This window comes from Melopsittacus undulatus, chromosome 3, assembly GCF_012275295.1.
Source record: "Melopsittacus undulatus isolate bMelUnd1 chromosome 3, bMelUnd1.mat.Z, whole genome shotgun sequence".
In the NCBI taxonomy this organism is placed as follows: Eukaryota; Metazoa; Chordata; class Aves; order Psittaciformes; family Psittaculidae; genus Melopsittacus; species Melopsittacus undulatus.
The window spans coordinates 75684934-75708834 of NC_047529.1; the positions used below are offsets into that span (position 1 = coordinate 75684934).

Consider the following 23901-nt stretch of genomic DNA (forward strand, 5'->3'; position numbering starts at 1 on the left):
TTTTTCTGAGGTTTTTGGCAGGCCACTTGATTTATTTAGTTGATATCTTAATGCTACTGCTGTGATTTAACAAACACCAGAATTTTCCATCTTTGTTCTAGCAGAAAAAAATGCAAGCACATATGTCTTGCTAAATGTATGTATTTATAAATACACAGGTCAACACCACGGTTTCAATTCTGATAAACAAAGTGCAGCAATTGCAATGACTAACACTTCATATTATTTCCAACCCTTGCAACACTCCCTTAAAAGGGAACCTTAGACTGGGTCTCCCTTTCAGTGAACTTGGTTGTTACCAGCCACCAAGTCAGATGTCATGTGGAGGAGACTAGTGGAAGGTTCAGTGACAAAGCCACCTCTTTACTTAGTTACTTGCTCTTCCACTTGGGACACAACTTCCAACATGGATGTGCAAGAACTTTCCCAGCAAAGATGTTAGTGACTGGGATATATTTCCAGCTGCTTACTGGTAGAAAGAAACAGGCAGGTAGACAAGCTTTGAAAAAGGAAATATTAGTTTATTGTCAAATATGGCAATGAGGAAGCCTGGCACAACAAGAGCGAAGAGATGCTGTACTCATCCCGTGGCTGAAGAACTTGAGGTACTTAGAGGCAGTTACAACTAAATTAAGCAAGCTACAGCTACTGGGAATAAAAGGACAGTGTAAAAACATTGGGACTTGCTTCTGCAGGAAGAAGTCCATATACTCAGCTCTACTTATGTGTGAGCAGCCATATTATGAAAGAAATAAGTCTGTGTGGAGAAGTGAGTTATTACGGAACTTAGGACTGGTAGGGGCTGAGATTTTGGAGGGCTGATCCTGAAAGAACACTCCAATCCATATTACATTTAGTGGAAACTAAATCTGAATAAAACTGGAAAATCAGTTAGCTTTCTCAGTGAACCATCCAAACTTCCTACTGGTATTTCAGTTAACCCAAGAGAAAAAAAAAGTTTTTTTGGTGTGTTTTTTTTAGTAACAAAACCTAAATCACATATTTAAAATACTGAAATGTAGGAGTCTTCTTTTAAAAGCATATATATATATTGGGTTTTTTTGTAAATGAAGGGTCATTAACAGCTTAGCAGAACAGCTTTAGTTCTTAATATGCATCACCTTCATAACAGAGGACACAGCCAAGAACTTCTGTTATTGCTTTCCTGATTTCCAACACGAAAAGGATGCTTAATTCCCAGCTTCTCTGGGAACAAAATGGGTAGGAGACTCCCATCCTAACCTTTATGATCCTGTTAAATTATTCTCCTCTTTTAGGGCATAAAGTGATTTCTTTTTTAAAATTAAAACCACAGGCATTGGAAAGCTCTGCTGTTAAATAGATGCAGAAGTTTGTCTTTGTGAAAAACATACTCACACATGCAACTTTCATCTGTGTTTCCATTTACTTGTTCTCTTTTTCCTGTGATCTAACATGGACTTTTTCCACTCTAAAGAAGTTAAATGAGAACTATAAGACAATTATCTAATGTCTTGACTGATACTGTACAAAACAAATTATGTCCACCTGAGCTTCTTTAACAGACTGACTAAGAAAGGGTAATAAAACTGGCAGCAATAAATTAGGTAGAAGTATACTACATTTCCCATACAATAACTATTCTTCTGAGGTGTAAGGAGAGCCTTGAGTCTAGTTCTCTAAAACAGAGAATGACAAAATATGTGATTATAGACTATTATTGGAGAATTACATCTGAAAGTTAGAAAAATTTGTGGGTTTAGGAAAAAAATTCAGCTCTTCTGCAGATTAAGGACTCTAAGCACAGATTATAATGTATGCCCATAAAGCCTTATATTTTTTTTCCTATTGAGAATCTCAGTGTGAGATTAAGTAAAATCCAAAGACATTTCTTTCATATTTCTGATTAATTTGTAGTTTCTTTAAACTATTTCCAAAAGTCACAAAAATAAAATTAACAGTGGTCTCTGTCATTAGAATCTAAGAAGCAACCTTGTAAAGCAAAATTGCAAAGAATTTCTTTCCATTTTCATACTTCCCTAGCTCGAAGAATGAGATCAACAGATGGTAAAGGCATCACCTTGGAAGAAATGTACCATTCCTCTGTTATGTATTTGTATAACCCTGGTCACTTAATATGCATATTTACTTAGAGCTGTGTATGATCACACATCCCACTTTGGTATATCTTACTCCATTGACTGGAAATCAATTATAATATTCTCCACCCACTTCAACAATGCCAATAGGTCACACTGATATTCATATTTTATAAAGATCCTTCATGTTAGAAAAGGAAAAAGGGAAAACTGTCCTGCCAAAACACCCCCATGTACTTCCTTCCACATGAGTTAAATATAACACCCTCTGCCCTGCCTTATCGCCCAAGTAAGGCAGAACAAATGCCACCTTCTGTGTCACACATGAATCATCTACTTTCTTCTCCATTATACTAACTAAAACCACTCAGATTAACTGAGCTTTCCACAACCGCAATTCTTTTCTATTTATGCCATTTTGACTACTCAATAGCCCTCACCCATCAACATTTTCGTAAGACATCTAGGTTAATGCTCTAATGACCTATAAATGTATCTCCTTTCCAACTTAAATGTTAACTGTAAATTCATTTTAAATTTTAGCAGCTTCCAATGTCTGTCATTTATAAATACACTTAAGCGAGGTCAAAACCTACTCCGAACACATCTGGATAACAATAATTGCAACAGAGCCCACAAACACCAATACCAGCCTGCTTGAGTTCAGGGTTTTTACATCTTTGTCAAAACTGTAAATGCATTTGGTTTTTCTGCTTTTCTCTCTGCAAATCTTGGAAACTTGAAGGCAGAAGGCACAAGCAAAAATATTGACTCTCTACAGTTAAGCAATGTATTTTCATTTTCAGGATCACAAAATATTCTGAACAAAGCATGTTTGCATACAGAGCCCAGATACTTGCAAGAAAAACAGGTAAGCTATCTGCTGCAGAGGAGCACAAAATGAGACAAAGCTAGTATGACTACCAGATCAAAGTCACTCAAAGAAAAAATGCCAGACTGAGGAACACGAACTGCTCTGATAAAACACGAAACTTCCCAAGCCCTTGCCTTGAAATTAAGGGACTACTCAGGAATTTTCAAACAACTGTATGCATGCACAGACACTTTTCATCAGGTTTGCAACACAAGCTCAGCAATTCCTACTGCCATGTAAGAATAAGGCAGCACAATGGAAATTATTGTGTTCAGAGCTTGCCCTTAAACTGACGTAGGAAGGAATAACATTACTTAACGTTTTTTCCTGCAGTCATAAGTGGACCACACCTGAAAATAGTAGCTGCATGAGCTCAGAAATATTTTTCTTCAGTCACCACAGAAACTAATATAGAAACTCTGGTGATTTGTTCTCCTGTTTTCAGTAGGAAATTTACATATGAATTACACACCAAATTCCTTTGGTCTGATAAATTGTGCTGGACTCACACACAGAAAACACTGCTTCTTCATTATCATCCTCCTTTTGCTATTCTTTGCTGTCTTTACAAAAATCTGTACATCTAAAACCAGCAAGCATAATAGCAAGTCTATCTCTTGCCTTGAATATATGTATAGAAACAGAGGTTTGGAAATACATCCTTACATTTTGAGGGATTTTAGATTCCCTGATTTTCTGCCAGACAGGCCCACTTGTTAGTCACTGCCTTGTGTGTAAGTCCTAACACAGCAATTTGTATCAGTCAAGAAATCATCTGATGCAATTTGGCTGATTCTCAAAGACATAAAAAATTTAATACAACAGCCTACACAAATGACTGATGTTCAGAACCTTACTGCAAGACCCAAATACCAAATTGTTAACTTTCAGATTGCTTAATCACCATTAGATAAAGTACTAATCAACACAGACGGAGCCTGGAAACTGCACAATCGTCACTTAGGTGTTTCCCATGACAGAATACAATTCAAACATTGGTTTTGCACTCAAGAACAGAAATGCAAACATTTCACAACCACACTACATATGGGAAATCAAAACAATCCTTACCTTATTCAAAATGGCATTTTCAGTAAAAAGTCAGGCTATGCTAGTGCAAGGTGGCAGGAGACATGCCATCCTCCTTCGGCAGACTTTTCCAAATGCTCTTGTGTTCAACTAAGTCTAACTCCACTCTGTTTTGTTTCCCCAGGAGGACCCATTCAGCACCATGTGCTCCTTTTCAGCTGTCAATAAACAGAAGCGGTGAATTCCCCAGCGCTTCACAAAGCTAGTTAGGCATAGCCATTCATTTCTTCAGGAAAACAGGGCATTGATTTCAGCAAATTCCCAGGGAGCAGCTACAACAAAGAGATCAAAGACCCACCTCCTTTCCTGCATGGCTTTGGCAGGCCAGGCCAAGAGGAGCAGCAACAGGTTTCCTGAAGAGTGGGCTCAAACCCCACCGACCACCGCATGTTCCATTCATGCCCGCTGCCTTCCTACATTCCCGGGACAGCCCCCGGCGCTAACCGTGACAAACCCTACATTCAGGCAGCATAATATACTGCACGCTAGTTCATCCAAGGATAAAAAGAAAAACAAGCTCCAAGGGAAGTCCACTGCTTCCCCGACCAGCCGAGCCTCCGTAGCTGCCAGATATTTTTAAACCCTCTCTTTTTACTTAGCTTCTCCATCTAAAACAGAGAAATACTCGCTACCTCAAATTCATCGTGCCGAAACTTCACCAGGATGTTGGCTTTTTCATTTTATTTCCACAGGCTTGAAGACTTAGACGCTGGAGTTTAAGGCCTAACTGCAGCAGCCCTTGTATTGTGAAGCCATGACATTTTCTTTGTGCAGTTTGCCCCAGACTAGTGTTTTTTTCCTAGGAATCTAAAAGGTTTTGTTCTGGTTTGATTAGATTTTTTTCTGTTTAATTATACATCTAGTCTTCATTAATGTGACCTGGAACAAGATTTTTAATCCTAGAATTTGACCTTGCATTGAACCAAGCATTAGTGAAAGATGATGCTGGGGTCAGGCTTAGGGACTATGTGGTTAGGCTACATGTCTGCTTCTAAATAGTAAGAGTCAGAGACTGTTCCCTGGTGCTGAGACCATTTGGCATCACATCCTTGTGTCTAAACACTCTTTATCTTCTTCCTTTTTCACCCACAAATAGTGTGGTTACATTCAAATTCCTTACCTGGAACAGAGTAGATGTTATCCCCAAAACACACCCTGGTGTTGCTTGTTAGCATAGGCCAGTACTGAGCTCATGGGCTGGCTCTGTACTATTTATTTATATAAAAACAGACATAAAGACCTAGAATCATGTCACATGTGTACAGATTTGTCATGTTATTCTTTAGTGTTTTCCCACCAGCTGGAACCTGGAAGGTTCCACCAGCACTGCTACTGCCTCGATGCTATTTGCACATCTCCAAGTCAGAAGACAAACATCTACCCCTCTAGTATGACTGAGTATCACAAGACCTGTCACAGCACAAGCAGTACAATACCAAGATGACCAAGGACAGGTGGTAGGAATGATGGGTCACTGCACAGAAGATAGCCAAGGACACAAGGGAACACAGAACCACAAAATTATCCATGCTACGAGACCTGTGGAGATCATCTAGACCAGCCTCTCATTGAGAGCTGGCCCTTAGATTAGTGTTACCCAGGGCCCTGACAAGCCACCTCTCGAGTATTTCCAGAGTGTGAAATTCCACTACTTCCCTGGACAGCCTATTCCAATGTTTATTCAATCCCACAGTGAAAATGCCCCTTACAGCCAGCAGCATCTCCCCTGAAGGAACCTGTGGACATCACCCCTTGTCCTGTGACAGGCATGACTGGGGAAAGTGCTTCTACCTCCACCTCCATAACTACTATTTCTGTACGGGAAGACCCCTTAAACCTCGTCTTCCAGGCTGAAGACACAAATCTCCTTCAACCTCTACTCAGGTGACAACTTCTCTAACCCACTAGTCATTAGGAAAATGAGAGAGGTGATGAGGCTGAGCTGAGGACAGAAAAATGAAACTGCCAGGACATAAGATAGCTTAAACAGTAAACCAGTTTCCACATCTGAGTAAAGCTAAGGAGCCTTAAGTGATTTTGACCATAACTACTGTGCAGTCACCCTGCTCTCTCTCCTTTCTTTAACATTTCACTCCTGATAGCAGTTTTGCCTGTTGTAGATGATGCAGTCAGGTATATTACAATCCTCAGTTTAGAGTTCTTCCTGCATCTAAATGGTACTCAAGCATGCCCCAAAATTGCCAGTTAGCAAATAAATCTCAAAAAATTGCATTTTAGCAAATAACTTGATCTTGAAAATATTAACCTTCACAGACAGCTGCTATCTGCCAGCAAGCCACTGATGGTTTTATATTTATTAAATGATTATAGTTATTGGGCCCAAAAAATTGTTTTCTTTGTTCCTGTGAGGAAATATTGGAGATTGATAAAGTGGGTTTCTGAAATTCCCCAGTCTTCCACTGCAGTGTGCATGCTGGGCAGCCCTCAGAGGCCATGATAAAAAATGGCAGCTGATGCACTGGAGGACCTCCAAAAGAAAGCGTGTAGATCAGTTCAATAAGCATAGAAAATGTGCTTAATGCTGCAGATAGCTTAAGCTGGAGCGAGAGTACAAGTACTGGGGAGAACTGAGCAGTAGTGTTTTGTGGTAGTTACGACAGGAAAGTATCCGGACATGCCACTTGTATATTCTTTATTGTAGAAAGGAAGGATGAATAATAGTGATGAGACGTGAGATTTGGATGTGACTTGGATGCAGATGCATTCGAAACATTAAGTTCATAAAGTGATTAAAAAACACCAAGCACATCATGCAGTAGTAATCTGGGATGGTATCTGTGCCAAAGATAGATAAAACATTTTAGATAGAATTGTCATTTTAAGTCTCAATGAACCAGTCTGTTCTTATACATAGGCCAGATTTTTACAATTTTACTCATATTAAGTCATGGTTTACTCCAAGAATAATCCCGTTGATTATAATGGTAATATTGTTCCACAGATGTCTCAGAAAAATGCAGACTTTATACTTAAGATAAAAGACATCAATCATGCGCACATCTGGGAATCTGATAAAAACATATGGTACAAAAAAATCACTGTGGGATGATGGAAATGTACTTACATAGCAGGTCTGTGGACATGTTTACAGATCAGGCAAAGGAAACCTACATAAAATAAATGAAAAAAGAATGATCAGTGATCTGAACTAGCACTATTCATGCTTAAACCTCATGCCAGTTATCATATGCATAGTTTCTTGGTTCTTTAGGAAATGAGGGGAACATATCTAGGTAAATATAAGAAGGAAGAATTTCTGTTCGTAGAGGGAAAGAGTAAATCCATCTATTCTTACTATTCGTAATGATTCCATTTCATGTCACAAGCAATGTGAACTGACAATCTTCACATTTTAATTAAGAGCAGTTCACTGTATCCCACATCTTCATTAATTATTACAACAGAATTTTCAGGTGACATCTATTTTATCCCATTGCATCCCATTCTGTGTTTATGCCTGCTATTTCTGGTGTTCAACTTGAGTCCTCACTCTTGCAAAGTCAAAGAGAATACTAACTAGATATAGGATAAGACATTTTATTTGCTGCCTTGAAAAGACTTATGATGACTTCTAGCTTTCTGCTGAACGCTGTTCATCTTGTTGCCTTTCCATTCACCTACTGGTTTTTGACTGAAATTCTACCATAAGCACATGGTAGCAGAGTGAGTTTTCTGTAGCTGTTTGAGCAGCCTCCAAGACAGCTGGGTCCTGATGTGTGGGGGATAAGGCTACTTGGAGCAAGAGAAATAATAAGGTGCATAATAATGCGGGAGCACGGAAATAACAGTATGAATCACACCAGCTTATGTAATTCTGTTGTGTCTTGTACAAATCTTGAAAATGTTGGGCTGTGTTTGAAGGTGTACATATATGATATAGGGTGAATTGTATGAAGTTCAACAAGGCTCAGTGCCGGGTACTGCATTTGGGCCACAACAACCGCATACAATGCCACAGGCCTGGGGAAGAGTGGCTGGAAAACTGCTCATGGGAAAGGACCTAGAGGTGCCGACTGACAACCATTGAACATGAGCCAGCTTGTGTCCAGGCAGCCAAGAAAGCCAACAGCATCCTGGCCTGTATCAGCAATAGTGTGGCCAGCAGGGCCAGGGCAGTGATCACTCCCTGTACTCAGCACTGGTGAGGCTGCACCTCAAATACTGTGTTCAGTTCTGGGCCCCTCACTGCAAAACCTTGAGGTGTGTGAGAGACTGAAGGGAAATCAGACTCCACCGCACACTGTCTCGGGGTCGGGGAGGGAAGGGACACACAGAATCTGTGACTCTGGCAGGTTGTCCATAAGCAGGGTGAGAATCCAGCTGATCCTGAGATCCAGCTATCTGCTAAAATCTAAAAGCACACTGTAGTGCCATTTTCAAGTTTGAGAAGACTAAGATAAAAACTTCTAGTGATCCATTGTAAGCAACTCTTAGGTTGCCATTTTAGCTTGAGTTTGTCCCTGCATAAAAAAGCAGCCATGCTGAGCACTCCCCTCAGCGTTTACTCAACAAAGATGTACATACAGATCATCATTACTGGGCAACATAATGAGCAGGCTGATTACATTAGCAAGTTAACTATTTATAATCTTCCATATCCTCATTTAAGTACTCACAGACCCAATTCCAAAACCAAGACATCTGACTTTCTATCTTACCATGTGTCTCATCACAACATAATCAAATCCCCAAGGATTTAAATTGTCAATCCTAGCATAAAAGACAGTATGTAAAGAAAATATATGTTACAGATGCTCTGCACTCTGGAATTTGGGAGAGTTCTGATGTCAAAATATAAAGAGCTGCCTGATCTTTCCTTCTCATGTGTTTAAAAATGCCTTTCAAGCCTATGGTGCCTTCACCAAACAGAAGACAAGCTTTGCATTTCAAAGAGTGATTTGCTGTGCTGGGTGGTGAGGGGTAGTTGACAGGTATACTGTAGACTTCATTGCAGGAAATTCATATTTTCAACAGAAAACCATAAAGATTCCTCCCACCTTTGGGCTGCACACATTCTCTAACATCAGAGGGATAAAACTGATTGGGAGCAGCTCATCAGAGACCTTCAGCAGGGGAGACACTACAAAGAAAGATGTGTCAATTATCAATGCACAAGCATCCTGTGTCTTTTGAGGTGCCCTAGCACATTTGAAGCACTCACATGAGATTGACAGCTGGTTACACAGGAAAAAGAGTCCCTCCTGTACTAGGAGCTAGAAGCCAGGCAGGACTACCCAGGGCATCTCAAACAGCACTCAACACTTTTGTTTCAGCAAATTAATCAAGCCCTACAGTACTGCAATTTGTATGTTCTTACAAGCATAGAATACGCAGGCTGTTGGTACATCACTTTTGTCTGAGATCAAGAGGATTGAAGATGAGGCACAAAACACAAGTGCCAGCATACCAGTTTCTCTTCTGTAACCTCTGTCCTTTGCCGAAACAGCTGCCTTCAGTGAACATAAGAGCTTATAAACCGGTTTTTTTCTCTGACTTGGACTGTGTGTAAATGTAAGAAAGCAGTAAAGGGGCCCACAGGCTAAAAGGACATCAGTGAGTCCTCTTTCCAGGTGAAAACACACATAATGAGAGCATGCTTTCTAAGCAACAAGTGTCTTAGCCTGATTTCCATCAGCCAGAAAATTCTTCCTGCAAAAAACCACTCTGCAGTTTCACTCCATTCTGACTGAGAGTGAGACACTTGTCTGTGGTGTTAACATCTAAGAATTTAGGCCTTGCATAGGGAACTGGACTTTAATGGCATCCATATGTGACTGTACACATGCCAACCTTTGTCATCCCCGGACACAGCAGGCTACACATTGTCACTGTCAAAACTGTGCCACCAGCTAATAAAGATTTAATCCCCCCCACTGAATTACTAGGCAAAATTATTTAATCATGCTGGCATTCAATCTGCAGGGCAATTACCTGGTAAACCACTACAATACAACAAGCTCTCCCCTTCCATATTGTCTGAGTCAGCAGTATACCTTCATTCTCACACATATGGTCTGCAGCAGTCTCCTGTCATGAGAAGGTCCACCCTCAGGCCATCCTCTCTCTGTCCCACACACATCTGCCACCCAGCCATGCTGCAGTGATGCTGTGGCCAGTGAACACCCCAATTAAGGTCTGGCTGAATTGTTCTGTGGTGTCATGTTGGTGGGTAGAGGAGAGAGCATGAAGAAGAAAGAGCACATTTACTAGCTGGGGCAGAAGACCATTCCTCTTGACAGAGGCTGTGACAGGTCAGAATGAGATCAGAGGGACTCAGATGAAGGGCAGCATGTTCCAGAGCAATACAAAAACCTATGAGAACCCTCCACTGCAATCAAAAGACTAATCAGAAGCATAAGGAGGTTATCCATTCATTTATCACTTAAAAACAGCTATTAGAAACACAGCAGAAAAGTGCACAGGTTGGCTTTCCTCCCATCACTTTTGTCCATATTGACAGGGCTGCCTCCTCCTGTGGTCTGGAGCCAGGAAGAATAGGACTGTGACATTGCCATCTACCTGCTGCCCTTCACAGTATTAAAGGCATTTACCAGTACAGGTGGGCCACCTTGTACAGACCTTTACTCCTAACAGTCCCCCTAGGACATGGTCAAAGGTACAAGACTGTTGCAGAAGATTTGCCCCAGGGAATCAGGGTACTATGAAAAGAATAACCATAAATCACCAAAGTTTTTCTCCACAGGCCTCTGAGAAAGCAGCATTAGCAGCAGCAATCCTATAGTGCCCAAGTCCAGCCCTTGCAGAGGACACAGAGATTACAGGCTAAGAGGGAACACCTCTGTGAGTTCATCCCAGTCATTGCAACACAAGCCATTTGCAGAACAGCAGAGCAGCACGTACACCAACACAAGCAACTGCTCCTCTGCTAGTAGCCTGTCAGGATGCTATCTCTGACAGTGTGGGGATAAGCACAGCAAGGTGTATTTGAGAGGCAAGGGAGTGTAGGCAGAAATATATGCTCCCTCATAAGCTGTACCAGTTTTGCCCTGTAGCTGCTCTCAACATGGACCAAGAACTGCCTGTCCTCCTTGCTGCAAAAAACCACCACTATAAACCTCTCTCCTGGTTCAGGGTCAGCCCTCTGGTGCATGAGGGCACCTCCTGCACAGTAAATTGCCCCCCAACCAAAGGGGCTTCAACACAAGCAGTCATGGCAGCCACTTATGCTGTGCTGACCAGGCATAGTGCCTGGTGGTTTCTAACCACATCAGTCGCTTCTCAATCTAAACTTAGGTGGCTGGCCAGTGGCCATGCTGGCCTCACTTTAACAGTCCCATTGGCCAATCTTCTGTGGTTTTGCTCCTTGTAAACCACACTGATGTATCACATTGAACTTTATACGAAGTGTTGCAGGTATATTGGACAAATTTGCTGTTCTGCCACTCAACCAAAAAAGGTTGTTTCTGGCTGCTCTTAAATACTGTCTTTTCTCATCAATGAATGGGCAGAAAAAAACAAGGAGCAGAATGGAGAATGTTTTCCATACATGAAAATTGCAGCCTTAAAAATGTGAGGCAAAGCATTATGAGGTTCTTTACAGGCTTTCAGGTATCAGGAAATTAGCTTATGCATTTAGGTTGAAAAGGACTTAACAGGTCAAGTGTAACAGATGGTTAACAGAGTACAGATAGCAAAGCAGTGGCTACAAGCACACTGGGTGATGAAAAATTTAATGTCTTGTGGTGGTGAAGAGTGGTTACATGCTGGTTAGAGGAAGTGAGGACGGCTTCTGCACTGCCTGTCAAGAAAAGGGACATGTTGCAGAGTACATCTGTGTAGAAGCCAGGATTTTAGGTTTTGTTTTTCTCAGCTGTTCCACCACTGCTGCAAATTCACAGACTACACATTTTGTACTTTAGAAGTGACTGTGGTGGGTAAACTTTGAGCATGTAAGACTTGGGACAGGTACACATTATGGTGGTGGGACTGCCCTGGGATGGGAAAGGCAATGCCTGTTACCCCTTCTGTTCTGATGCAGAGGACATGGGGGTAATTAAACCAAACAGTTTCCAGGTATGGTGCATAAGGAGGACCTACATGAGGACCGGGGTTACTGCTGTGCCTGGGGAAAAGTGACTTCACAAGGAAATGCATAGCAAGGGAAATCAGAGCACATGGGGCCTCTGGGGCTGTTCATTGTGCATATGAGACATCCAGGATGGATGCTAACAACAGCTTGCATAGCTACCTTGTTTACCAGTGGTTTGCACTGAGAGGCAGCAAGAGGGGCAGCAAAGGCTCGACTTTCTATTCTTCCTGTATCTGGAAAATACTATGATGACACCTGGCCAAGGTTTCTGAACGCAGTTCTCACCCAAAGTCCTGTATCTACTGCAGGTCACCACAGATTTCTAGGAGAATAACAGTTTTAGCAATCAGCACTTGCTTCACTGGCCCCAAAGCTGATCTTTATCAGAGATGACAAACTTCATGCCAAGGGAGGTCAGAAAACTGTTCTGTGAGAGAACTTCGCAATGTTTGCAACGTAAGACCAAACTAGCTGTTCAAGACAGCCCTCCTGCATTAACACACCAGCATTCTCACATAGGCTCATGTGACAGAGTATTTCCACTGACCTGACTCTCTTTCAGAGAAGTATGTTACCCTTCCCTGGCATTTATGCCCCAGAAAGCCAGGGGAAACGCAGACACTGACATGGCATTACTGGCAGCATGGGGAAAAGCTTTCCTACTACCACACTAACACTGTGGGTGATAACCTTATCCTCGCATCATGGTGCCATCTGGATCTGACAAGAGAAAACGCTGTCTGCAGGAGACCTGTGCCATACAGAGACAAAGACCTGGATCATAGCTTCTACATTATGTATCCACTGTGAGTGGAAACACAACTGTTCTGAACCAGCCAGCATCTGCCCCTCTCCAACCCCTCAGAGGTTATTAAAAAATTCCTTACACCGCTTTCCTCACAAAAACAATGTCAAAACCCAATGATAACTGTCAGCACAGACATACTCTTCCTAATCATCTGACATTACACAGTGCAGTTGGTTTCATGCTGCATGCAAAGAGACACATCAGTTACCCAGTTATTTAAAGATTCTTCTCCTGATGCTGTGAAGTCATCTGTCCACCTTACTCGTGGCAGCTGACAAGGGGATGCTGCTATACTTCAGATACTCTGGAAAACATCCAGAACAACACATTTATAGATTCACAACAGCCCCACGTTGATGATATTGTTATCCAAGTACCTTTTATCATATTTTAAAGTAAAGGTAAAATGCAAACAAAACCAATTTTTCAAGACATCCATGGTAAGTAATATGCTTGCGGATGTGTTTAAAATACACAAGCAAAGATGTGACAGGAAAACCACACTTAACCTACTTACACTGAGATTAAATCAACAAGGACTCTCTTCACCCATTACAGAAATCAGTTTCTGGGGTTTAACTTTCAGTATACCTTATGCCTCAGGTTGCCTCTATCAGAAAAAAACATACCTTCAGGAGACAACACATATATCACATGGCATTAGCATTGCACTAGTGTCCTTCCTTGTTCTCTTTTAGTTTCTGCTAGTGCTCGTGCTGGGTTAATGGCATTTCTGCTGACATAGTTTCTCTTCTCCTGAATTCATGAACAGGAAGGAAAACCATAATGATACAGAAATGATTCTATGATTAACAGAGTACAAACAGGGAAAAATGAAGATACAGTGCCAAAATCTCCGTTCAGGGAAATCTATGTAGATTTTATGAAGTCTGTGTTAGTCCCACATGTACATTCACAACTAGGATTTGGTACATGTTAAGTACAAGCCATCAAACATGTCCAACAGCAAAATTCCATGCATTTTCTACCTACCACATTTAGAATCCCTCACTGGAGAAAACATGAAATTATAAATCACTTTATAATTTATCACTGAAAATAGAATATACTTGTAGTTTTATGAAATTAATTTTTTCAAATCATGGAATTAGTTTAGAACCATACAGCAGAATAACTGTTTTGCCATCATAATGTTTTTCTTCGTGTACAGGATTCTGCAGGTTTCCCTTCATTAAGCAGTACAACAACTTGAGCAGAACAATACAAACACTTGTGTTCCTGATCCAGTCTCCAGCTCACTGATACTGCAGAAGTTCTTCAAATGTAAGTCCTACTAGTCAGTGTGAAAGATAATGAAATTCCAAAGTTATATATGCAACATCTCTTTTACGAAGGGCTATGCAGACGTAGAAGAACAGTGCATAGAACCATAAGGCAGACTATGGGTGGATAAAAGTCATGCATTCAAGATTGTTTTCTGTAATGTGTTTACTAGGAATATTTTGTATATCTTCATGTTATTGTGTGTGTATACACACACAAAAATATTATACAAATGTATAAACTAGTCCTGTGCCTGGAGGAAACTTTATATACACATCTTCACAGATTACACAAGCAACCAAGAGTACTGTCAGTTTCCAGTGACTTCAAGACATCAGGCAATAAGATATCATATTGATTTTGATAATTCTTGTATCAATTTGCTATCATTTTGCCAAAGCTATACTGAGTGTTAAATCTGAATACATAAAGAAGTTCTGCCTTACCATTCCCTGCATCAAAAGATCAATATTCTAACCTGGTTACAATCACCTCAACGTGTCATCATCAAATAGCGTCCACACATGCACCTAATCTATCCAAGTCTATTTTCAGTTTAAAGCAAAACCCCATTAGTCATTAAAAGTAAGTATTTTATATTCCATGTCCTGATAACAGAAACACAAAGACCAACAAATCCCACTCCTTGTTTCTAAGCTAGTTTTTCTTGTTCTCAAATACGGCACTGTCCCTCAACATAATTTTCTTACCCTTGTATCACTTGATCTACTTTGGCCAAAAAAAGTCCCATAGCAGACAAGGCATCAAGTACAACTCTGCCTGCATCAATGCTTGATGACAGATGAGATGCCATTAAACAGTATTTTTAAAAAGAGGTAGTAATAAAACAGAGACAAATGCCTAGGGAATGATACCAAATGGTATCTTATGCCAGCCTGCCTAAATGAGGGCTGCTCTTGTTGTTTGGCTTTGCAAAGCACTCAGCATTTGACTGCGATCCAACAAAGCATTTTTATATTTCCCATGTCTTTCCATCACTGACATGCAGGGAACTATTTGTACACATGAAGGCAAACCTACGTTTCATATTTTGCTGGGTCAGGATCAAGGCACCAATCCTCTTTCTGGATCCTTGTTTTATTATGAGAATTATTTGAAATAAGCTAACAAAAAAAAAAAGGCCTTGAAAGTGTGAGTTTTAAAAAGCCTCAAGACCCAGGAACATTCCTAAAATAATTTGCATTCCACAGCAGGAGGCAAAACCATTTCCATTTCAATGAGCCTGTGAAGAGGACTCTGGTCTACTTACAGCAACTCAGGACTGAACCCCAGCACAAAACAAACACCAAACCCATTTGTACAAGGTCACGTGAGAAAGCACTTTTTCTATTCTTCCTCAATACCTTGGCTAAACTCTTTTCATCACTTCATGACTGCATCCCAACACTCATTTCAGGAAGGGCACTGCTGTTCCTCTCTGCTGGACAGGCTGATGGCAGGGAGATTTCCTTTCCTTTCCTTGCACCCTCCTCAGGCAGCCTTCCCCAAAGAGTCAACAAGTCTCCTGCAGCTTCAGAAAAGGTTTTACGAAAACCTTGGCTTGAAAACTCTCCCCTTTCATACTCTTGCTGCAAATAAAACGCATTAGCAGCAGCCAGTTTTCCAAACGTGGTGAGCAAAACCCACAGCGGAGACAGACGGACTGACGAGTTCCCACACAGTGCAACAGCTGCTCCTGAGAGAGCAGAGAGGGGGGTTATATATTTAGCCAGTACTTCAGCAATGTCAGTGAATTTCAGGAAATCATAAAAACAGACTTGTCATCTGGTAGCCAACACCTTACCTCACACATCTTGCTTAGCTTACGATAATCTAAACTTCCCAACCTCAGATATCACAAGCTTTGCACTTACCTACAACATCATCCAGATGTGCCCTACGGCACTATTCCAATAATATAATGCAGTGTGTAATGCTGCTGCTAGATTATGTAAACATTAATGTTCAAATTATTTGGTCAAATTTCACTTTCAGAGCCTTGCTCTAGCTCTTTAGCAGCTTTAAATTTCAATGCTGTGAAATGACCATTCAGAAACTTATAAAACTGAGAAAGTTTTACCTGTAAGACTATTTCAGGTTGAGAATATTGGTATTTTTACAGGCATTTTACATGCAATTACGTGTGATCTGAATGGCAATTTCAACAGATTTAGCAGCTTTGTCTCTTTAGGTGATTCATAAAAGCTGGACGTCTCTATACATAAATGACGTATCAAAGCATAATTAAGGCTCTTCCATAATATGCCCCACTGTTTGGTAACAGTATCTTGGCTAGTAAACATGCTTTCTCTCCTCTGTCCACTCCTAAAGGCCTCAGAGAATTGCTTGAGCCATATGAAGGCAATAATAATACTAATACATCCTCAAAACTCAACTAAAGTATAAGCAAAGAGATTTCACTAGGAACTTAATACTTGAGACCTAGAGTCAACAGTACCCAATTTGTTCAATTGAACGCCACAAGCCTTGTACTGGGTAACAGCTGCCTGTCACATCCCTCAATCTGTTTGCTGCAACCTGCACGGTCAGATTTTCTGCCAACAGCAGCTGGATTTGCCAACAGCAAACTCAGCAGCAAAACCACCCACCTCCTTTCACTCCCATTCACACATGGGAATGGAATTGGCTGGAGTGAAAAACGCAACCTATCACTTCATATGGCACAGATGAAAGGGGCAGTTATTAAAGCTAATTTACAAAAACAGAGAGATCACATTAAATGTTCAGGAACTAATTCTGTTGGAATTAAACTGTAACTTGAGGAGTGATTTCTTATTACCTTTTCTTAAAGGATATGTTATTTTCAGGGGTTATATTTTCACAGTAGTTCTTGGAATATCTATGGGTGCACAACTCTAAAAATACCCAATTCCCTCAAATACTGCATATAGGCTTGATTAACGAAAGCAACATATTTTCCCCAATATTACTTAGCTGTTCCTTTAATTGACTATGAAGCCATATGATGATTCCAAAAATCTGTAAGTTGTGGCTCACAGGTTATTTTTGAATAAATGTAGATATAGACAAAGAATCAACACAATGAATCACCATTCATATTCAGCACAATAACCTGTTAAACAGAAAAAGGAGAGAGAAAAAGTTGCTTCCCACTGTCAACTAGAGGGCAGTTGAACCTCTTGCTCCGAGGCTGACAACTTTTAACACAATAGTTATACCTGGATTCCTGCCTTTCTGAGGTCTGGACTGGAAGCCTTCTCCATAATTGTATGGTATACAAACACTCCTGGGATCCTGTGATATTTCATGCATGTTACTCAATTAAGACACTAAAAAACATGGCATTACATGCAGAGTGTTTGTGCTTGTTTAAAATTTCATCCCTCACAGTAATGCAGTTCTAACCTTTTCCCCAGCAAAATGGAAACTTGAGTAAACTAAAGGAGACTAGCTCTTCTCTACACAAGCTTGTTTTATCAGTGAAGGGGAATATGAAAGTAATTACAAAGCTGGAATAACAAGGCCAATGCTAAAGAGCCCTATAGAAAACAGTAGGAAGAGTTCAGCCACACTAAAAGAAAAACCACAGAATGAAAAACCCTACATAAAAATAAGTGACCACTAACTCCCATTAAATTAAATTAGGAACTTGCAATCCGGCACACCATGGCATAATGAATGCAAAGTGCAAGCAGATATAAAATATACTTTGTATTTCAACAATTTGGCATTTTTATTACAGACACTTGTCTGTATGCCATGTATGCCATTTTTCAGAGACAGCCTTGGAATCCCTCTACCTCTTCAAGGGCTCTAGTAACAGGCAAAGACACAAATTCTTCATTTAATAGTTACCCTGATATAGAAAAGCTTGTTACAATAATGTAGAAAAAAATCCTGTGATCTCTAACCTTTTATTAAAAGTTCACCAGGAGGTCATTTGTCCTTATTCCTTTATCCACTTGCATGACCTATTCAACTCCAACTTTGACATCTGAAACATCCATTCAGTGAGTTAATGAAAAATAACCCCAAACAACTCAGATACTTGACATTTGCATCCCAAGTTACCAGAAGGTCATTTTAGTAATTTATAAAACCAACATGAACATATTCTTTCAGATGTTTATGTGGGATGTGAGGTCTTCAAGTAGAAGAATTGAAGGTTATCTAAAAGTGTCCACTATCCAATATTTAAATGGTTTCAGTCAACAAACTACTGAAGCATATTTTACTTTTTGCACCATGACATTCTAGCCTCCAACATCTACTACAACAATAAAGAAACCCAACAGATTTCTAATAAATGGTCACTGATGACTTGCTAACCAGGTTCACATTGGGAGAATCAGTATGGTTAAAGAGGCAGAGTTCTGCTGGGACAGACTGAAAGCAAAGGTCACATTCTCCTGTTTTAAGTTGTCCTGTAAGCTCCATGGATTCAATCTCTGAAGAACATCTCGTCAAAATAAATGAAATTAAAATCACAATTTAAGATTCTGGGACCAAAGTATATTATCAGAAGCATGATAGCAACCGTAGCACCTAAGTAGATGTGTGCTAAATTTTGCTACCAGTCTGGAATTTAATTTTTAAAATTATAATCTATGGGTTTTTCTAAATTAGATTGTTAATAAAGTAATCAGTGAAAATCACTGACTGTAAAGACAATTCAGAAACTCATATAGTCTAAAAAAGTAGTGAAGTTCACAAGAAAAAAAAAGCCCACATTTTAAAGTAATAAATCCTGCTAGTATTTTTACAGATTGAAAGTTGTCTATTCTACATTGTCTTCAACTGTTTTGTGAACTATTTTACTGATTTGGTACAAAATATTTAAAATAACCTTATTTTTATACTCTGGTTTCCACTAGTTTAATAAGTCTATACTCATTTTTGCAATGTCCTATTTTAAAGTTAAAATATTGCTAATTTTAATACTGATAAAAGTGGTATGAAAAACATAGCAATAATGTGACAATTTTTTTTTACAGGACTGAGACCCACAACTCATTCTCAACTAAGTCATTTTGAGGATCTCTAACATCCCCTTATACACTCTTAACTCAGTATTTCATCTTTGCTAGGGGAACAGATATTGGTAAGTATTTGCCTACATGGGTGCTGAAACTGAAGTGTTCAGGGATTATGGCTTCAATGTTGACATATCACTGGAACTATACGAATGACTTACAAGGGGAAAAAAAATCACTTAGTCTTTTCTTTTAGAATAAAAAACGGAGGGAAAACCAATTTACTTTCTCATTTATCCTTGTCTTGTTTTCTTTGTCAATCTCTGTTTTGATCAGAGCAACATCTCTTCCTTTTATTCAACAAATGCCTGAAAACTAAGATACATTTTTATTAAGCAAAAACCTCCACATACCAGATTCAGTGAAAAATCTGTATGGCAAATTCATGCATTAAAAAGGGACATGATTCCATCTATCACTCACACTAGGAGTATTTTAGGGAGAAGAACAGCATGTAAATGTGCACAGGTCAAGTAAAGATGATTTCCAAGCGTGAAAATTATTCTTGTCAGTGGCAGCTGTTATGCGAGAAGTAATAAGGTCCAGAAGCCTTGCTGGGCACGACCAGTGATAAGAATATCATTATGATCCATCTGCAACCTCCAAAAGACCTAAAATGCCTCTGCAATCTTTTGTTCTAAGCAAAAAGTAAAAATCCAAAGCAACAGGTTTCCAAACCAGGACATTATAAGTGTCTTCACAGCAATAAGAAACTTTCCACAAACAGCCCCCAACAGGTTTGCAGAAGGGAAAGCCAAGAATACTTTTCAGAATTACAGAATTTCAAGATAGCAGATTTTAGAGTAAACGTGTGCTTGCTTTGTCTGCTTATTTACTTGTCTTGTGGGGAAAGGAGTGTTAGGTTTGTAAAAACACATGAGTCACGAACAAATCAAAATATTTCTAGTAAACTTATTTTTGTCTAAATACACTGAGTTAACTTAAACCAAATCATTTTGCAGAAAATGTATCGATTTCACTGGCTTTGCAATGAATCAGTGCTACAGGCTGTTTCATACTTCACTGGAATCAATGGCTTCATCCCCCTTCATGTGGGATGTAACAGCTTTCCCCCCAGCTGTGGAAATCCTCATTTGACACAATTTTTCTTATTTTCGTTGACACTACCACCGGGGACCAAGCACTGAGCAATCTCATTGCAGTGCTTGGCACTATCAGAAAGAGAACTATTTGGCTGCCAGGTTTACAAGAAACAAATAATGCATCCACTTGGGGATACCTCATGTGCTAATTTCTTTTCCACCGAAAGAGGGAGGAGTAGATTTATCATAGCGCATTTGGATTAATTCTAGCCAGCAGTCCCAGTCTTTTCTTGGATGAGCCCTGAGAATACAAAAAGGTAGTGTTTCAACAGGTAAATCACACAATTTCAGCAGGCAAATCACCTGCTGCTGTTTCACTGTGAGAGGCATTAAGTCACTTGTTTAATTAAAATGGATGCTGCTGAGATACCTAAGTGCAGTTGAAGCAGAAAAGGATTATGTTACCTTTTCTTAGCTTGCCTTAAACACTTGAAAAGGGTTTAACACCTTTACTTATTCAGTGATGCAGGTGAGCAATGACTCTCACCAAGATACAAGAAAAAAATCAGAAGTCAGAAATCATCCTGCACCACATATGCAGAGGCTCTTTGCTGTCTAAAACATCAGAAAGATTCCCTCTCTGCACAGAAAGCTGAGCTGGTTGCTAAGACAAAATGAAAACTGAATTAAAATAGAACTTCTTATGTTAACAAAAATAAATATCTGGAGTTTTTGTACTGTTCTTCTATCTAAGACTTTCTCCTTTCATCAATTTCCTCAATCCAACTTCAGTTATGTTCCTAGTAACTTCATTCCTTTAGCTAGTATTTTCTGGTATTTCAGTATCTTTCCTTTGCCTTTCACTTACCCCCTCTTTCCAGATCTTTGTTCAGCACTGCTGCTTCCCTTAATTAATTAATTAATTAATACTCCCCTTGGTTCTCTGCACACTGCATCTGTGGCTATGACAGCAAGTAACTACACCTGACAAAGAAGGAGCATCTAGCTCTTTAGAGATAAAACAAACTTTGAACTAGCTCAGCTGTGTATTTAACATGTGCTTCACTGGTCCTTCCACTGTTTATTATTGCAGGACAATGTAATGAATAGATACTTAGTATCTTCTTTGGGCATCAATCTTGTCAAGGCACCGGCAAAACAGAACTTCAATGCATTATAAAACACCTGTTTACTGCTCAGCCTTGCAGCACTCCTAATTGTCATCTCAACAATGCCGTATTATTCTAATGTTACTTATTTCTCTAACAGGACACACCAACGTTGTTGATCACATTATACAGCTGCAGTGATTGAAATGAAATAATATTCTAGCTGAAGTAAACCAACAAAATTGCTGTGACAGTTTATGGCCAAAAAAACATGTGGGACTTTTGCTGCTGCAGTTCTCTCTGACAGATACACATGACACTCTTGCAGAAGATACCCCTGCTTATCCTCAAGAGTCCCTCAACAACATTCATAGCAACAGGAACCTGGAAACAAGAGACCAAGTGGAGGAGCAAAGGATAACATTGATCACTGCACTACATTTGCATTCTATCGTACATGCTAGCACAGGTTGAATAGTGATACTCTATTCTTTTCCCAAGTGCAATTGTGTTATATGCCCTGAAGAAGAGTAAAGCATATCTACACCAACTTTGTAACCTGTGCCATGGTACAAGACTTAAAACAAATGCCGTGCCCTGTTTTTGTCTGCTCAAGCTACCAGACAGCACTCAAGAACAAGATGAAACACACACAGTTCTTCTGCACAGCTACTTTTTCAGGCTCTTTGCTGATACAGACAAGAAGTAGAGCATCCATTTATATTTGTCTAGTGTCTTGAAGGATTTATTAGCAACTCAAAAAGCCAAATCTTTCTATACTTGAAACTTGAGGCATTCCAGAAAAAAAAATGACAAGGATGTTGAGTTACCAAACCATCATGACAGAGCTAACTTTAAACCTCCCCATAATTTTTTTTTTGCGTTTTATTTCCACTGCAGTTTTTTCAGGGGCTTAAGCAAGCACATACACAGCGTCAATGTGTCCAGGGATGTCCTCTAAAAAATCATGAAAGCAAAATGGGAGCAAACACTGGAAGGTAATCAGTGTGATCAAGTTGTCTTTCCAACTCATTAGAACTATGAATCAATGCCTTATAACACAGCCTCCATTCTTTCTTCATTTCAACTTGGAATTATGTATAGTTAATGCTATTTGGAAAGCTTAAAATTTGCCATTTCAAGTTGTTTGTGAAACAGCCTCTCCTAAAATAGTGTCCTAGCTGCAGGAAGGAGAGAGATAAAAGCAAATCTACTCTGTCCTCAAAGACAGAATTAGTTTACAAAGGCATTCTTGATCCTTATTTAGCACTGCAACTCACCATTTTACAGAAGATCAATTGGTGCAGGCAGAAAAGGCAGTAAAAAAAAAAAGAAATACAAAAATCATACTGACAAAGACTACTGGAAAGAATTGTCACTTTTAGATCATCACGTCAGAGACATCTGGAACCCAAAACACTCTTTCACAGCAAATTCCAAATAGCCCATATTCAGAACGCATGGAAGAAAGAGGTAAGATATTAAAAAAGCAAAGCTAGGAAAAAATACTTAGTTGACTATCCTCAGGACAGTGTCTGGACTGCTCATAAATCTTACAAGCAACTATCAAGATTTTCCCATACAGAATTCAAGTAGACTGACCTTCTTTCTGTCCTAACTCTTGTTTTTTCCTGCTAGTTATCATAAAATAGCAGTATCCTTGGCATCATTTAAAGAGATTTCCTACTTCTTTCCCCACATGCAAGGAAAGAACAAACAGGTTCTTCTGAGTTTAATAATAATAAAATGAAGGAGCCGGGTGTACGGTGGCACGTGCTTAAGTAGAAGTGTGTGGCTGATGTTCCCTTGGTGTTTGGAGCAGTCTCGTTTGCTTCACGCTTATCTTTGAAAGCAGGAACATCTTAAAATAAAAACTCAGTGGAGCCAGTAGGGAAGTAGCTGACAATGTGTACTTTAAATACACTCTGGTCTGCAAAGATCTTGTAAACCACATTGCTTGGATTGAAGAGGGCTATTTAGCTTTGTAAAGTTAGGTGTAATATCAAGTGCTCAAAAAAATTAAAACTTGTATCCACATATTAAACTTGCATCAAACACCAGCATAGACTGTCTTAAGTACAGAGTGTGTATTTATTTATGGGCAGGACAGGGACTGATGTTTTGGGGTTTTAATCATCAGCCAAGAAGGGGTTTGAGGGAAAAGGGACAGCAGTTCAGGTCCTAGCCCCTGCAACACATTGTAGAATAAATGTGTCTCAAAAGTCATGGGGATAATTACCTTACGCTGTTTTCTTTCCACTGAGTCCTGGCAGAAGGGCAGGCAGGGAGAGAAGACATGCATGTGCTCACAGAGCTTCATAACAAGGACATTCTTGCTGCAGAGCAGATTATGGAATTGAAAGGAAATAGAAGTCATTGTCTCTAGTTAGACAGCATTAATTTGTGACCTGATAGCTTACATGTCTGCAAAACGACTGCGAAACAAGTGTCCAGGATAAAAGAAAGTCTACCTACAAGCAATGCACTCAAAATGATTTAACTTTTCATTTTTATCTTGAACGCTAAGCAA

General features: G+C 39.7%; 1 protein-coding gene across 1 annotated transcript in view; it reads right to left on the reverse strand.

The window, feature by feature from the left end:
- Positions 1–23901, reverse strand: part of PLAGL1 (PLAG1 like zinc finger 1) — a 48956-nt gene that overhangs the window by 22624 nt on the left and 2431 nt on the right. Inside the window, exon 2 of the mRNA XM_034061173.1 lies at positions 7127–7169. Coding sequence (XP_033917064.1) covers positions 7127–7145 — 19 coding nt within the window. The 5' untranslated portion in view covers positions 7146–7169. The remainder of the gene's footprint in view (positions 1–7126; positions 7170–23901) is intronic.